Below are 17,453 nucleotides of genomic sequence, written 5' to 3'. Positions count from 1 at the left end.
TCTGTCTCTCCATCTGTTCATCTGGCCACGTTGTCTGTCTGTCCGTCTGCCTACCTTTTTCTCTGTCTTTTTATTTGTCTGTTTGTGCTTCCATCTGTCCATCCATCTCTCCATCTTGTCTGTTCATCTGACAATATTGTCAGTCTGTCCATCTCTTTCCCTGTCCGACTGTCCATTTATCAGTCCATGTGTCTGTCTGTCTTACCTGTCAGTCAGTGGGGTGATGACCAGTCTGTCAGTACAGCCCAGGTACTCGTTGCAGTAGGTAAACTCCACATCAGTGATCTGGATCACACACCTGTCTCTGTCTTCCAGGAAGTAAAAGCGAGACTGTTTCTGCCACTCAAAGTCCGACACTGACCGGATGTTCAGACGCACCTGATGACCGACAGCCACAGGAATTATGGGTAAATAAATTCAACACATTGAAAGGGAAAAACAAAGACAAAAAAAAAGCTCCAGGTAATAAAATCCAGCTATCTATCTATCTGTCTTCTACCTCCATCTCTCTGTCTGCTTATTTACTGACTTGTCCCTCCATCTTGTTTTTCCTACCAGGTCATCAAAGATGTCTTTCTGGTGGACGTGGATGGTGATGAGCGTCTCATACTTGGTTCTCTCATTCCTGCTTAGTTCCCTGGTTGTCATGTCGATCAGCTCATTCAGGAGGTCCAGGAACTTCTGATTGGTCGCCTGCATAATCTGACAGCCAATCAGAGACAGGAGGAGGAGCAAGCTATCAATTTAATTTAAAAAAAAAGGAGACTTTGATCTTAAGATGGAGGATAAAAAAAGACGCGGTTTGGTCTCTGTGTGTGTACAGCTTCATATACATGTTCATACATTTGTCTGTTTTGAGTGTCTGTGTAGTTATTTGTATGTGTCTGAGTTTATCAAACTCAGTGTGATGTCTTTGAACTGTGTCTCCGGTCCACTGACCTTTTTGTCGGTTCTGCTGAGGGCCAGAGCTTGCTCTGCATCATGGGTCCAGATCATCTGAATCCCTAGCAGGCCCACCTGGGCCGGGACCACCGCCTGAAACTCCAGAAACTTCAGGCCCGGGTCGCTGATATCCAGGTGAGCCTGACGGATGATACCGTGCACGGTGCGTCTCACCCCAGCTAATAACTGGCCCAGCCACACCTCGACGTTCCCCTGTAGAAGCATTCATTCGTTCATTCATTCATTCATTCATTCATTCATTCATTCATTCATTCATTCATTCATTCATTCATTCATATTATTTTATCAATTCATACTAGTTTAATCACTTTTTCATTCATTAATTTCCGAGTTTATTCATTAATTTATAAAAGTTCTGATAGATGTTTGCATTAAGTGTGTCCTCATCAGCTCCCCTGCTGTGTGGCGCCCTTCAGGGGTCTGTCCTTGGGCCAGTCCTCTTCTCATTATACATGCGTCCTCTGGGTCATTTGTTCAGCCGCTTTCATTACTTTTCGTACCACTGTTATGCCGATGATACATGGATCTCTCTCTGCCAAACCCAATAACCTGAATCAACTGTCCTCCCTCCATGACTGTTTAGCTGCCACCAAAGATTGGATGTCTCTTCATTTATTCCACCTAAACCATGACATATCTTTAGTTCTTTTAATTTGTCCTGAGAACTTTTACCACTACAATTGATCAGTTTATTGGTCCACTTCACTCAAATATCAAACCTAAGAATCTTGTTATCATCTTTGACAGTACGTCTTTTGACCACCATGTTAATAAGCTCCAGGACAGTACGAGCTAAGAAATATCACCAAAATCAGCTATCTTTTGTCTTCAGGGATCTCGAACTATTAATCAGCACTTTCTTCCTGTCTTGATTATTGTAATTCCCTCTAACTCCGTCAAGCTGCTTTAAATCGTTTACAGTTGGTCCAGAATGTAGCTGCCAGACTACTAACTAGAGCTAGCCTTATGTCCCACAGTACTCCTGTTCTTACATCCCTCCATTGGCTTCCCGTAAAATTCAGAAAAAAATATGTTTCTGATTTCCTCAATCCACTTTTTGACCACTCTGATCCTAAAATCTCCATCTTTTATCCACCCTCCGCTCCAACTGCAAAACAAAAGGTGACTGTGCCTTTGCAGTTTTAGCCCCAAGCCTCTAGAATAATCTTCCTCAATCTATTAGATTTGCTGACTCTTTGGACTGTTTTAAGCGGCTTCTAAAAACCGATCTGTATAGGCAAGCCTTTGTATAGATCCCCATCCCTGTCTTTTGTTTTGGTTTGTTTTTAGTTTGGTCTGTTTTTCATGATGCCATGTTTTATACTGTCATTTATTTTATTCATTTGTTTACTTATAATTTTCGTGTGTGTGTGTGTGTGTGTGTGTGTGTGTGTGTGTGTGTGTGTGTGTGTGTGAAGCACTTTGGAACTGTGTTTTAAAAAGTGCTATACTAAAGCTTTACTAACTTACCAGTTTAATCAAGTTCAGGCATTAGGGTGGAAGGCAAGGAGCACCCTGGACACTATGGTGTGTGTGTGTGTACCTGTGCTAGGACAGGCTGGTGGAGGTCTACAGTCTCTCCTTCCTGAGACTGGAAGCTGATGATCTGGTCATAACTGTTTCCATTAAACTGAACGCTGCTGACATTGTCAAACAGACTCAAAAGGTGTGCCTGGACAAGAGATATACAGGAACCAAAGAACACACACACACACACACACACACACACACACACACACACACACAGCGACAGAGAGAGAGAGAGAGAGAGAGAGAGAGAGAGAGAGAGAGAGAGAGAGAGAGAGAGAGAGAGAGAGAGAGAGAGAGAGAGAGCTACACAAGTTTTATATATCCGAGGGTTGCCTGAATATTAAGCAGCCTTTGGAAGTCTTTCAAATGGGAATCAGGTCTTTTTTTCTTTTCTCCCCAATTGTATCCGGCCAATTACCCCACTCTTCCGAGCCGTCCCAGTCTCTGCTCCACCCCCTCTGCTGATCCAGGGAGGGCTGCAGACTACCACATGCCTCCTCCCATACATGTGGAGTTGCCAGCCGCTTCTTTTCACCTGACACTGAGGAGTTTCACCAGGGGGATGTAGTACATGGGAGGATCACGTTATTCCCACCAGTCCCCCCCCCCCTTGAACAGGCGCCCTGACTAAGCAGAGGAGGCGCTAGTGCAGTGACCGGGACACACCCACATTCGGCTTCCCACCCAGAGACACGGCCAATTGTGTCTGTAGGGATGCCCAACCAAGCCGGAGGCAACACGTGGACTCAAACCGGCGATCCCCGTGTTGGTAGGCAACAGAATAGACCGCCACACCACCCAGACGTCCCAGAATCAGGTCTTTTTTACGAGCTGTTCCAACCAATATAAAGATGTGAGTTGTAATATCTATCCCTGTGTAGTAAAACGTGCAATGCTGGTCGGCTATGTAAACAACAACTATAAGTCTACAATCACACAATCTGAGGAGTGTGTGTGTGTGTGTGTGTGTGTGTTACCTGGATGGTGTGTGAGTCGGACGCCTGTCCCAGGATCTCCAGCAGGGCAGGGTCAGAGACGAAGAAGAAGCGTGGAAACACCAGCCTCTTCTTCTCCAGGTAACCCGACAGAGACTTCTGACACACCTCCAACTGCTCCAACAGGTGGGGCAGCAACTGGAGGGTAAAGAAGAAACACATGAACGGGTATTCCTCCAGCCCAGACACATCCTCCCATTTAGAGAACTGCCTTTCAACTTATGAACAGGGGGCATGGTGGGTCGTGGAATGTCCATAATAAGCACATTTTGTTTGGAGACAGAGGAAAAAAAGGACATATTTGCTTTATTTGTTTGTGTTCAAATGTCTGTTTTTTTATTGAAATAAAGGAGAGAAGTTTTATCATCTGTTCTAAGTCAATGAAAACAATGCAATAATATAACTGTATGCCTAAATATCACTAAAACCATGTTTCCTCTTGACATGCCTCGTCTGTTTCATCTGATCATTAGCAGGTCATGACTGAAGACTGACCAGAGGAAACTGCATTGATGAACACTATGGACTCCCAGGCTGGAAAGTGTCTCTAAATGCTGGTCACGTCCTGAAGACGTTAAGGGACCTCTGACTTGGAGCATGTATAAGACGGTCCGTTGCAATTGACGCCTTGCTGAAAGGCACACAGGTACCTGGGTCAGTGTTTCATCACCCACGCAGCATTGGACCACGACGGGCACCTCGTGGGCATGCTGCATGATTTTCTGCCAGGACTTGTCGATGTTCTGGAAGCGTTTGCCCTCCTGGTCAAACACAAACGGGTGTCAACGAAAAACCATTTTATTCCAAAATTAGAAATTTTCCAATTGTCCTATTGGAATGAATGCTGGTAAAAATGCTTCCTATATATTCTCATGCCATAGTGTTTTGTTAAAGGGCGGTTTCGGCGCTATGTCCAGTAAGTTCTGATGGTCTATCTAGTCTTTTAACCCAAAGATTTTGTTCTATGAGTAAAAGGCTGTCAAATGGAAGCACTCTTTTTTTATTCAGTCATCAAATCAATGCTGCTAATAAAATGGCTGGTTAGATGCTCTGTTGGCAAGGTACACTCAGACTCTGGACAGTTAGCCTCTCATTAGCAACAGCTTCCTTGTGAGTAAAGTACGAACTACTTCAAAATTCAAATGCATGCAAACAAAAGATAGTATTGAACTCATACAGAATAATCAATTTAGTGTTAGTGGTTTTCTCATCATCCATCACCATTGTCTGAAGTGACATTTTGGTCAGATGGAAAGACAGAATTGGGTTTAGGACAGTGAACATCCGCCATCTTGTGACGACCCTATGTCACACCAACATGGCATCAGATTGAGTCAGAATATAAGCATGTGTGTTTTTCTGCAGGTGAACTGAACAGTCTCCCGTCTTCCATCTAACCTGAGGCAGCTGCTTGGCGATGTCTCCTCCGACGAAGACGGCCTCCAGGTAGATCCAGAGGTTTTGAACTGCCAACCACTTCTCGATCACCTCCAAGGTGTTAGACAGCTTCTGCACCCACTGCTGGATGGTCGGCTTGAATGGAGCATTGTACCTGAGAGAGGTGAAAAACACACCATTAATTCAGTGATTTGGTTCATTCACCCACTCAACTGATCGAATGATTGATTCTACCATCTCAGACATTCATTTTGGACACAGGTTTTGGACACTGTTCAGCATTTTTCTCTCCCTTATTTCTCCATTTTAATTAGATTAGTTAGAGTGTGTATATATGTGCACACACTAAGTTTGATAACATTCACAGACATATCTTAAGCCTGAACTCCTGCCTTCATTTACCCTCTCCGTGGATTTTCTTTCATTATTCTAAAATATCAACCTATTTTTTTGCTTTTCGCTTTCTTTCTGACTTTCTCTCTTCCATCTGCTCCTTCAACCGTCCATCCAACGTCCTTAATCCTGATCCGATGTCCTTAATCATGCATCCAACTGTCCATCTCACCTATCTATGGTTATTAATCTATCAGATTCCTGTTCAGCAGTCATGTATCCATCTGTCCATCATATCCCCACCTGTTGCTGAGCAGTGAGGCCAGCACCATTAAGCTGTCTTCCATCAAAGCCACTTTCTCTGCTGTGTCGGCTCCTTTCAGCAGCAGTTCACCCCGCAACCTGAAGGAGGTGAAAGTGAACACGTGGCTGCTCCACTCTGCCACCACATCTCTCAGCTTGGCCTCAATGTCTCTCTCCTTCACCGCACTGATACACACGTCCTAGCACAGAACACACATAAATACACACTCAAGCACACACATACAGAACACATGCATATAGACATTCATATAGCACACACGTAAACACAAATACAAAACCCAATATAAACGTGTAGACACACAAGTTAAAACATAAACACAAGTTAGGTCTTAGGTGCCATCATGTTACTTTTGGTAATTCTATCTCTTTTGAGGTTTTAGGTTTTTTTTTTAAATCACTGGCTCTCCCCGTTTACGCTGCATCTTAATTTATAGGCCCCCTAATTCAGTTAGTTTTATTTCTGAGTTGTCTGACGGATCTACTGTCTGACGGATCTACTGTCATGCCAAAATAGTAAAGAAGCAGCTGGCAACTCCAACACAAGCAAGCCGGGCTAAAGAATCTTGTAGAATCCCACAATCAGCAGTAAACAGCAAAAGACCTGGCCTTGTGCTCACAAAGCCAGGAAAATAATGGCTACATAGTTGCAAATAAAACTGCCACCCCACCTTTATCTGAATCAACTTGTCATGTTTTGTTTTTTTTATTCAAAATCACAATGTAATCTCTAGCAATTCCACACAGCACATTGCATAAGCTTAGCTTTAGCAAGTCAATTTTATTTGTATAGCAACAAGTAACTTTAACCACAGTACGGCTAATAAACTATCTTAACGTTAGCTCACATTAGAATTAGCTTCCATAAACACACATTGCCTTTACCCGATGCTGCATCACAACTGGCGTGCTTCCAATACACCTTAGAACGACCAAGACGGTCATTATGGTTGTTTTGGATTTTCAAAGTTTAATAACTTTGAGAAAAAAGACAGGAAGAGATGGAAACGGACGATCTGCTGTGGTGACCCCTAACGGGAACTGAAAGTAGTAGTAGTAGTAGTAATAATTTTGAAGGAAAAAAAAAAAGAAAAAGAAAGGATAAAGCCCTGCCACTCCCAGAATTCTCCTAAAATTGCATGTACTTAGATTAAAAGAGTTTTAGATCAATAGTAAAAAAAGTTAAAACAATTCCATTCCATTCCATTATCCAAGCCGCTTATCCCAATTAGGGTCGTGGGATGTTGGACATCCAGCCATCCATTATCCAAACCGCTTATCTTGCTCTCAGGGTCGCGGGGATGCTAGAGCCTATCCCAGCAGTCTTTGGGCGGCAGACGGGGAGACACCCTGGACAGGCTGCCAAGCCATCACAGGGCATGTTGGACAATATCTACCTAAAACGACCATGAGGGATCAACATGACCGTCTCATAATTTGCACGTCATTGTGTACGTCATGTCATTATTTATGACATGTTGTTCGCATCATTTCCTGTGCGAAGTTCGTTGCTCTGTCTTAGAAACACACTAGCGTTCTCCAGTGCACAGAAATAGTCTAAACTTTGATCTTTGATTATTGCCAATATGTCACCTATTTTGCATTTACAAGGTTGTAGTAACTGGGGCTTACATCTGTGTCTAAGTTTGTGTCTTCGTTTGATGTCTGGGAGAGCTGGTCCTGGATCAGCTGGGAGAGCTTGGTCTGCTGTGTCCTGTGGACCCAGGGACCACGGCCCTGGTCGGAGCTGCACCCGAACAGGAAACACTGAGGGCGGTCTGACAGGACGCAGAAGCAAGGCAGGCAAAGCTAACTGCTAACCTATGCAGACAAGCAGTTCCGATAACACCGAGGGCGGTCTGGCGGCAGCCTCGCCTAGCATTGACTGTGTTTTTAGTGTCGTGGTGTGGAGTGTGGAGAGGTGTGTAGAAGGTGTCTGGCTGGGAGAGCTAGCGTTGGATTGGCTGAGGGAGCCTGATCTGCTGTGTCTGGTGGGCCCAAGGACCACGGCCCTGCTTGGAGCTGTTCCCCGAAGAGGAAACACCGAGGGTGGTCTGACAGGACGCGGTAGTGGGGCAGGCTAAGCTAAATGCCAGCCCATGCAGACCGACAGTTCCTACAGTCACCCTGGCTGGTGTTCTTTCTCCTGGACAGTGATTTTTTTTTGGGTTTAGTTTAGATACATTTGTTAGTTTGGATATATGTGTTCTTGTAGTTTTTGGATGTGTGTTTTTGTCTTTGTGTTGCACTACTGTGGGCTTAGGGAAACGATGCTTAGTTTTATTTTGTGTGTGCAAGTGCATGAAATGAAACGACAGTGTTCCTGATTATTGTGTTTTCTTGTTGATTATACTCATGTTTTTTACTGCTTTGTCGATTATTGTATTTGATGTAAGGTGACCTTGAGTGTCATGAAAGGCACCATTAAATAAATGCATTATCATTATTTATTATTAATACAGAACACACCAGTATGTGTACACATATAAACACACACAGCTACACAAGCGCACAAACACATCCCCATACAGAATACACATGTATAAACACACACGACACACACATACATGTACAAACTCACACATACAGAAAAAACACACCAACACACAACCATGCAGAACACACATTTATGTTCACACACACACACACACACACACACACACACACACACACACACACAAATAATACATACATATAATGTCAAACACATGCAAAAACAGAAACAGTAGAGCAGAACATAGTTGCCTGAAAACAGGAGAATAAACTGATGAAAAGAGTATTTCTACACAGAATGAAGAATTCAAGCAGAAAAAAGTTGATAGCACCGACCAAGACACTCTTTTATAGAACCAAACTACTGCCTTAAAGTTTGTTTCGGGGTGAAAACCCAATTCGGATACCTCGATGTCTTCTTTGTATTTGACCAGCGGAGCCTCCATGATGGTCTTCAGAGAGAAGCTCTCTGATTCCACCTGGAAACTGTGGCCGGTCAGCTCACTGAGACGACCCCAGTGTCTGGACAACATGGCCTGAGGGAGGAGAACCAGAGAGGAGGAGAGCTGAGACGTCACTAATCCACATATCACAATGTCAGTTTCATTATACAGAGAAAAGATGGAGAGACAGTGAGGGGACGAGAAAAAGGGAAAGAACAAGAGAGACAAAGTAAGAATGAAAGAGGGAAGCAAGAGAGAGACAGGCAGACAGAAAGAGAGACAGATGGATTAACACAGACAGAAAGACAGACGTACAGACAAATAAATGGAAAAAAAACAGACAGACAGACAGATGGACAGACAGATAAACAGAAATAGATGATCAGACAGACAAATGCACCGACTGATAGTCAAACAGACAGAGCAACAGAGACAGACAGACAGACAGTGTGTTGTACCTTGTTGGCCATCATAGAGAGCAAAGGACAGCTCTCACTGAAATCATCGATGGTTTTCTTCAGCTCTCTGAACGCCTGCCAGTTCTTTAGGGCCTTCGGAAGCTTCCGGATCCTAGACACAGATGAGAGCCAGAGAGAGAAAAGGAGCTCTGTGTGATGGTATTACTGACTGGAGCAGAGTAATACGTCAGGGAAGGTAAAATTAAAATACATTTTTAAGGCCCAATCTGTGACTAATTTGACCATCCAGGTGTAAAATATTCATTTTGTGTCTTTCTCAGCCAATGGTAAGTGAAAATATGGGTCTCTTTTACGCCAAACTTTACAACCATTAGCGATGTGAAAACACCTTTTACAGCATCAGAAAACATTAGAAACTCAGATTTAGTTGTTGTTTAGTGTTACGCCTTGTATTAAGAGACCTGTCAATCAATCTGGGCGTGACACAGCTTCCAGTCCTGATGTTTGTAGTTTGACAGTGGGACGACCCTTTGGTTTACATTTGAATTAAAGATTGCAGCGTTAACCAAGCTGAATTCGATAATAATTTGTTGTGAATATTTTTTATATTGGCAGAAAGTATTATTGTTGGTTTGTTTTGCCTTTTTTAATTCAATTATTTACTTTTTCTTTTACATTATCTATTAATTTAATGGCTCTGCTGTTTGCCTGCAGAGCCCTTGGGGGGCAAAGTGAATGGGAGGCTATGGTAAGAAGAAACAACGTGTTCGGTTGGCCAGTACAGGTGCCTTGCTCAGTGGCGCATCAGTCGTATATGTTGGGGAAGGAAGTCTGACCGGTTTTGGAAGTCCTGCAGTTCGGCATTGATCCTGTCGATGTCGAGCTCCGTCCATGCCGTGTCGAGATAAGACGCCACGCTGTTGATGACGACGTCGTAGAGGCTGTAGAGCTTAGACAGCAGAGATAACTCTCTCCTTATCCGCTGCAGCTCCGGATAGTCTGGAGGAGGATAGGAGGAGAGGAAGAGTTGGGAAGGAAGAAAGGGAGGGGGGGGAAGAAATGAAAATGGATGAATGAAGGGAATGAAAGAAAGAAAACCAATGAAGGAAAAAAGAAGGAGAGAAGGAAAAAGGAAAAAGGAAAGAAAGGAAATTAAATGAACAGAGAATGAATGAATTTGAAAACAAAAATGTGAATGAACAAAATGAATGACTGACTCCAGAGAGACAGACAGACACACACACACACACACACACACACACACACACACACACACACAGATAGACAGACAGACAGACAGACAGACCGATAAAGTACCATTGACAGGGAGTCCAAACAGCTCCTCTCCTCCAGCGTAGGTTGTGTATTTTCTCCACAGTTGATCAAATTCAGCCTGAAAACTCTGCAGTCTCTCACTGGCCTCAGCCGGGGCCACACCCTCCACACCCGGACCCCTACACACACACACAGATTGTACAATATTGATCCTTGGAGGGGGTCAGAGGTCAACTACAGAACAGCTCCCCCTGCTGCTGTCATGGGTTTGGTATCTTGCTCAAGGAGGCCATGGCAGGGTGGGTGTTTGCCGAAATATGAGGGTCAAACTTAGCTCAGGTTGAAAACACAACAGAGCGTGCGCACATGATGGTGCATAGTGATGTATATACCAACTATGACTGTAGTGCATGTGTGTGTATGACTGTATGAACATGTACACATGCACTTGCATATACACAGGTATGGGGATGCGTTTATTCATGAGAGTGTGTGTGTGTGTGTGCACCTCTGGTTGTACTCGGTGCAGAAGCTTTTGACAGCACTCTGAAAAGACTTGACACCGGCCAGCAGGTCTGCCTTCATGGCTGGCTGGATGCTCACCAGGGTGTTCTGACTCTGCTGCACCTGAGAAACACAACTGCTATTTAAATCTCCGGCCAAGAGGGGGCTCCTCTAACACCTGCCCTCAAAGAATTTAACACTTGTTACTCATTTTACTTCATGTCGTTTCCTCCCAGTAGTTTTATTTGGTGGTTGAAGGGTGTGCATTAAAATGCATTAAAATTCTTGAATGCACACCTGTTGTGGATCAGATCTTATCTTTTTGTGTGTGTGTGTATATATATATATATATATATATATTTACATATATATGTGTGTGTATGTATTTTAGTATTTTAGATAAAGGCCATTTTCCGCCTTTATCTGACAGTGACAGAGACAGGAAAGGCAGGGGAGAGAGGATGACATGCAGCAAAGGGCCCGGGCAAGATTCAAACTCAGGCCGCTGCGGTAAGGACTCTCTACCAGGTGAGCCACCAGGGCGCCCCTTCATTCATCTGTTGGATTCTGATTTTCCATTCATTTATTTCCTCAAGTGTTGGTAGACATTTAGCATTAATAAATGTCTCTATTACTGAAAGTTGTGTGTGTTTCTCTAACAAGCAAAGACAGAAACCCCTGTAATCCAGAACTTACAACTTCAGATCTAAAACTCATTCATTTGATTTACCCAAATTTCCTATGGATGTCATAGGTGCTGCCCCTAAATGTATAACAAGGACATTAATAATTTTGCACCCATATTCAGCTACAGTAGGTACACGTACAAACAAATAAATTAAATTATAAATATATATATTAATACATAAGTTACATAAACATCCAAACTATTATACCATATACCTAACCTAATATAAATATCATAATAAATATTGTGTCATAATACATCTATTATATGGATGTAAATGGAATGTGGGATATTAGTGCAGGAGTTCAGTCTCTCTCTCTCTCGGTCTGTCTCTGTCTCTCTCTCACCAGTGCATTGAGGTTCTTCCAGGCGTACGTCAGGCTGTCCACCCTCTCTGCGTTGCCATCGTTGAAGAGCAGCTCGTGCTTGTTTAGCAGGGTGAAGGATTCTTCTACCGGGCCGATGGTTGCATCGATGCGGATCTCGGCCTCACGCACCTCCAACATCAAAACATGACACCAGGAAAACGAGAAGGCGTGAAAGAAGAGTTAAAATCACAAGACGTCGGTAAACGTATCGCGTATCCACCTTTCCTCTATCTGAATTAGTTTGTCTCGCTTGCTTTCTTGTTGTCATGTACATTACTGAACAGGGATTCAGGGAGGATTACGCAGCACTTCTGAAAACTGATTTAAAGGAGTGGGTTGGATTAATAACCAGATGAATAATGAATGAATGAATGAGTGACAGAGTGAGTGAGTAGGGTTCCGGGCTGCTAAATGGAACAACTGGATGGAAAAAGGGATGAACTGACAAGTAAACTAATAATAAAGAAACACTCAGATATCCAGACCTCCCTGAGCGCTGCCATGGCACCCCGGACGTCCTCCAGGTCTTTGATTGGACGCACCAAGCACTTCGTCAGCCCGTCCAGGAAGGAGAACACGTCTGCCATTTTGGCTGACGCCCGGCAGTTGAGCGCGGCACCAAACGCCCGTTTCCAGACGTGGCACTCCTGCGTCAGCAACAGCTTGAGCTGATCCGTGTCGAACAGGACTGAACCGACGGTGCAGGAGGAGGGAAGCTCCTCGATCTGGACCTCCAGCTTCTGATAGAGAGCATGATGGGAACACACCTCCAATAATGTCTCAGTGTCAATGATAATAATCGTAATACTACTAATAATAAAGTAATAAAGTTGTATATGGGTGTAGTTATTCTAAATAATGAGACGTGATAGGTGTGTAAGAGGGTAAACAGGAATAGTCTCCCATTTGGAATAGGAGCACACATTTCAACATCAACAACTATTCAACACACATCTTTTTAAATCATATGTGGTCATCCACGGTGTCCAGCCCTGTAATTTCTTGATAACTCCATGTCTGTTCTGTCATGTCACTGTATTTCATTATTGTTTAATATTTTCTCTACCATTTCACCATTTATTTACCTTTAACTGTAATTTTTATCCCTTTATTCTGTTTTTGTTCTGTTTTCTTTTATCATTACCTTGTTTTTTGTATGTGCACTTGCAGATAATGGTAACAACTTTCCATTGCATTTTAATGTACAAAATGTGCAATACAAATAAAGTTTTCATTGATTGATGATCAGTTCTCCGGGTTTAACTTTTTTCTTTTTTTTAACCCCCCCCCCTTTTTTTTTTTCTGGCCAGAAACTGCCTTCTTTGTCTCCATGATAACCACGCAAAGTCACTATTTTCCTCTGGAATAGTGTCCAGTCGATTCATATTAGATTTACTGGCGATAACAGTATACATCCTGGCAATTTTTAAATACTAAATTTCTTTTCATACGACAAACATTTTAATCTAGCATATGAGAAATGAGAACTATCTGGTACGTACTACAACCGTAGACTGTGTATACAGACACAACAGCTGATATCCACCCGGTGTGTTAACAGATGAATGGGTGACATCAGGTATTAGTGACTTCATTCACATCTCAGGGGTGCAGACAGTGTGACAGTTTCATTAAATAAGCCATGAACAGGGGCATTAAAGAAACCGTGTGAGTCGTATGGAGGCTTTCAGAGTGCTGTTCAAAGAGGATTTATGTCGACTGCCATGCTGTGACCCACGCCGAGTTCATGTAGGCCTCTCTTCCTTGTACTACAGCTGATTAGACCATACCGGTAACCCCTGTCATGCAGAAAAAGGCCCATGAGCCATTTTGGGGCCCGGAGCCGCAGCTCAAGAAACACCGAAGGAAAAAGTCTGCTTACAGAGTAAGAGGAGATCTGGGAGCTGAACTCCGCCAGCGACGGATCCGACGCCAGGAACTCCTTCACACAGTCGTCTGGATCCTGATGCCAGAAAACCTCATTATCAAATTTATAATACCAATAATAATCATTACATTTATATGGCGCTTTTCTAAACACCCAAAGTGATTCACATTGAAGGGGGTAACTCACTTCAACCACCACCAATGTGCAGCACCACCCGGGTAATGCACATTATCCATTATATATTTATATTATTATTGTATTTATCATTATTATTATATTATTATATGGATGGACATTTATTCATTATCATGTGTATTTATCCATCCACACACCTATGTGCTGTTAACCATTTCTCAGTGCAAGCCATCCATTATCCAAACTGCTTATCCTGCTCTCAGGGTTGTGGGGATGCTGGAGCCTATCCCAGCAGTCATTGGGCGGCAGGCGGGGAGACACCCTGGACAGGCCACCAGTCCATCACAGGGCGCCCCCACACACACACACACACACACACACATAACTATGAACAATTTAGTACAGCTGATTCACCTGACCTACATGTCTTTGGACTGTGGGAGGAAACCGGAGCACCCGGAGGAAACCCACGCAGACACGAGGAGAACATGCAAACTCAACTCCACACAGAGGACCCCCAAGGTTGGACTACCCTGGGACTCGAACCCAGGAACTTCTTGCTGTGAGGTGACTGCGCTAATCACTGCACCACCGTGCCGCCCAGCGTAAGCCAGTGTTGATAATATTAAAACGGCTAGTACTTTATCATCATCACCGCACACAACACAACACAACACACACACACACACACACACAGGGATAGGTACCTGGTTCCATAGCATAGAAAAGTGAGACAGCTCTCTCAGTGTGTCTGCTGCCTGGGCTCTCACAGAGGAAACCACAGAGCTCAGCTGGATTACGGACCTGATTCAACCAGAACCAGATTAAACTAAACCAGAACCAAACCAAAAAATCCACCAAACTGTGCAGAGTAGCATGGATTAACACTATCTGAACATGTAAAAAAATATATATCAACTTACATCAAAAGAAACAAATCAGAACCAATCTGAAGAATAACTCACGTACATAAGAATCTAACATCTAATATCCAAAAATATGACAATTACTAACGTGTCTAACAATGATAATATGCAATATACAGTGTACTGCGACCGGTGCGTCCTCTGCATAAGGCAGAACACATGACAGCTGCATCTGTCTGTGTCATTCTTCACAAGAGTTGAAATACTGCAAACTGCAGCTTTAGGCGACAGATTGCCAGGTTTGTGTGTTTTCCGTATCAGTTATGGGAGTGTGTACAGGAGACGTGTGTGTGTGGGACTGACTTGGCGACATCTTTGTGTTCGGCCACTTGTCTGTCCAGAGGTCTCAGGATAAGTTGCTTCACCGGACCTTCATCTCCCGAATCCCGCACTGCTGCCTGCTCCACCTGACACAGAGAGAGAGAGAGAGAGACACACACGAGTCCAAGTTTTATTTTTCATATATGAAAAGAAAGTTTAGTCCGCTCTCCTAACGAAACGCTTGTTTTACTCACAAGTGGCAAATAGAAGTACTTCGGAATCAGAAACACTATTTGTTTACCCCAGCCCACAGCAGTGCAACACAAAGACAAAAACACATATCCAAACTACAAGAACACACATAGCCAAACTAACACATATATCCAAACTAACACATATCTAAACTAAAAAAAAAAATCACTGTCCAAGAGAACGAACACCAGCCAGAATGACTGTCGGAACTGTCTGTTTTCATGGGCTAGCAGTTAGCTTAGCCTGCCCTGCTTCCACGCCCCGTCAGACCCCCCTCAAAGTTTCCTCTTTGGGCACAGCTCCGTCAGGGCCGTGGTCCTTGGGCCCACAGGACACAGCAGACCAGGCTCCCTCAGCCGATCCAACGCCAGTTGTACTATCCAGACACCTTCGACACACCTCCCCGCACTCCACATGACGACACTAACAACACAGTCAAGGTGAGGCGAGGCCGCCGCCAGACTGCCCTCAATGTTCTCAGAACTGCTGGTCTGCATGGGCTAGCAGTTAGCTTAGCCTGCCTCACTATCACATACTGTCAGACCGCCCTCAGTGTTTCCTCTTCAGGCACAGCTCCAGACAGGGCCGTGGACCCTGGGCCCACAGGAGGCAGCAGACCAAGCTCTCCCAGCCAATCCAGCACCAGTTCTCCCAGCCATCAAACGAAGACAAACAAAGACAAACTTAGACACAGACGTGGACAAAGACACTGCATGAACGGTACTGGGTGAGGCCGCTGCAAATGTGAATTTGCACCACCATCTTCCTATCTTCTCTTCCCTTATAAGAGTACTTAGAGAAGTTAAAGTGCAAAAACAGGATATGTACCAAAAAAATAAAAAAACAAAAATATGTGCAAAAATACAGTCAGTGCAGACTTTGAATGGACATGGTTGGACAGTGTGCTACAGTAGAGAATGTCTGTACAATAGTAATGGTATCATAAACAGTGAACGTTTGCAAATGGCAGATTGTGCAACCAGTAACAGTAACCATAATGATCAGGTATTGTACCATTAAAAGTGAAAATAGCAGATGGCGTAGTCAGTGACAGCAACCATAATGAAAACAGTAAAATATAAAACAGTAAACTTGTGCAAACAACAATGAATGGTCAGTTTAAGAGTCTTATGACTTGGATGTAAAAGCTGTCTCGAAACCTGTTGATCCGACACTTGATGCCCCTGTATCTCCTGCCAAACGGAAGTAGAGAGAACAGTTTGTGTGTGGGGTGGATGAGTCCCCTGATTATTTTGTGGGCCCTCTTCAGACGCCTCCGGAAGTAAACGTCCAGCGTGGTGGACAGATCACTGCCTGTGATGCACTCTGCCATTTTCACTTTCCTCTGCAGAGCTTTGTGATGGAGGGCAGAACAGCTGCCGTACCAGGCAGTGATGCAGCCAGTCAGGATGCCGTCATGGCGCATAAGTAAAAGTTAGTGAGGGTCAGTGGGGCCATTCCAAATTTCCTCAGCCTCAGAGAGAGAGAGAGAGAGAGAGGAGACCTCAAACTTGACTGGCAGCTGACATGGAGTCACACTATTGGAACCAGAAGTTCAGATGCAGGCCACATTTTTGTCACAAAAAAAGAATCATCTGAAAACTGCTTGTACGTGTTTCTCTGGTTGTAGGGAAATGACTGGACATATTGTGATTTGATATACTTTATTGATCCCTGTGGGGAAATGCCTCTCTGCATTTAACCCATCCTAGCTGTGTAGCTAGGAGCAGCGGGGACCAACTCCAGTTCTTCTTGCCATGCCTCGGTCAGGGGCACAGACAGGAGTATTAACCCTAGCATGCATGTCTTTTTGATGGTGGGGGAAACCGGAGCACTCAGAGAAACCCACCGCAGACACGGGGAGAACATGCAAACTCCACATGGAAGACGATCTGGGATGACCCTCAAGGTTGGACAACCCCTGGGTTCGAACCCAGGACCCTCTTGCTGTGAGGTGACAGCACTAACCACTGGGCCACCTGAGTTATCTGGTGTTCATCCTCCAAACTAACCAGTGGGGCTGAATAACATACCATTTCAGAACTGACATCGCACTAACACGTACAGTCATCACATCACAAAATTATGCAATAAGGCAAATGAAGCGCGTCAGTTATGTTTGGTCAAAACTCTTATTGCTAGAACACAAAATCTACCAAGGTCTGCTATTTTATGAATAATGATGAAGAATAATATTCTAATGCCTTGACATATGCTCAATAATCCAGCTAAGGAAATCCCAGAAGATTGAATCAGTTCAT

General features: G+C 43.9%; 1 protein-coding gene across 1 annotated transcript in view; it reads right to left on the bottom strand.

Annotated features, from left to right (window-relative positions):
* The window catches only part of dnah5l (dynein, axonemal, heavy chain 5 like), a 113,207-nt gene that overhangs the window by 66,029 nt on the left and 29,725 nt on the right, over nt 1–17,453 (bottom strand). Inside the window, exons 27-44 of the mRNA XM_056299258.1 lie at nt 14,983–15,086; nt 14,461–14,557; nt 13,613–13,693; nt 12,216–12,470; nt 11,710–11,859; nt 10,679–10,797; nt 10,213–10,349; nt 9,732–9,894; nt 8,935–9,046; nt 8,441–8,569; nt 5,523–5,722; nt 4,887–5,040; nt 4,139–4,249; nt 3,471–3,626; nt 2,507–2,635; nt 940–1,155; nt 556–702; nt 206–378 (exon numbers count right to left, since the gene is read on the bottom strand). Of these exons, the coding sequence (XP_056155233.1) occupies nt 206–378; nt 556–702; nt 940–1,155; nt 2,507–2,635; nt 3,471–3,626; nt 4,139–4,249; nt 4,887–5,040; nt 5,523–5,722; nt 8,441–8,569; nt 8,935–9,046; nt 9,732–9,894; nt 10,213–10,349; nt 10,679–10,797; nt 11,710–11,859; nt 12,216–12,470; nt 13,613–13,693; nt 14,461–14,557; nt 14,983–15,086 (2,633 nt within the window). The remainder of the gene's footprint in view (nt 1–205; nt 379–555; nt 703–939; nt 1,156–2,506; nt 2,636–3,470; nt 3,627–4,138; nt 4,250–4,886; nt 5,041–5,522; nt 5,723–8,440; nt 8,570–8,934; nt 9,047–9,731; nt 9,895–10,212; nt 10,350–10,678; nt 10,798–11,709; nt 11,860–12,215; nt 12,471–13,612; nt 13,694–14,460; nt 14,558–14,982; nt 15,087–17,453) is intronic.

Source organism: Lampris incognitus, chromosome 19, assembly GCF_029633865.1.
Source record: "Lampris incognitus isolate fLamInc1 chromosome 19, fLamInc1.hap2, whole genome shotgun sequence".
NCBI classification, from domain to species: Eukaryota; Metazoa; Chordata; class Actinopteri; order Lampriformes; family Lampridae; genus Lampris; species Lampris incognitus.
Note: the sequence above shows the minus strand (reverse complement) of the source record. Positions and strands in the feature narration are given on the sequence as shown.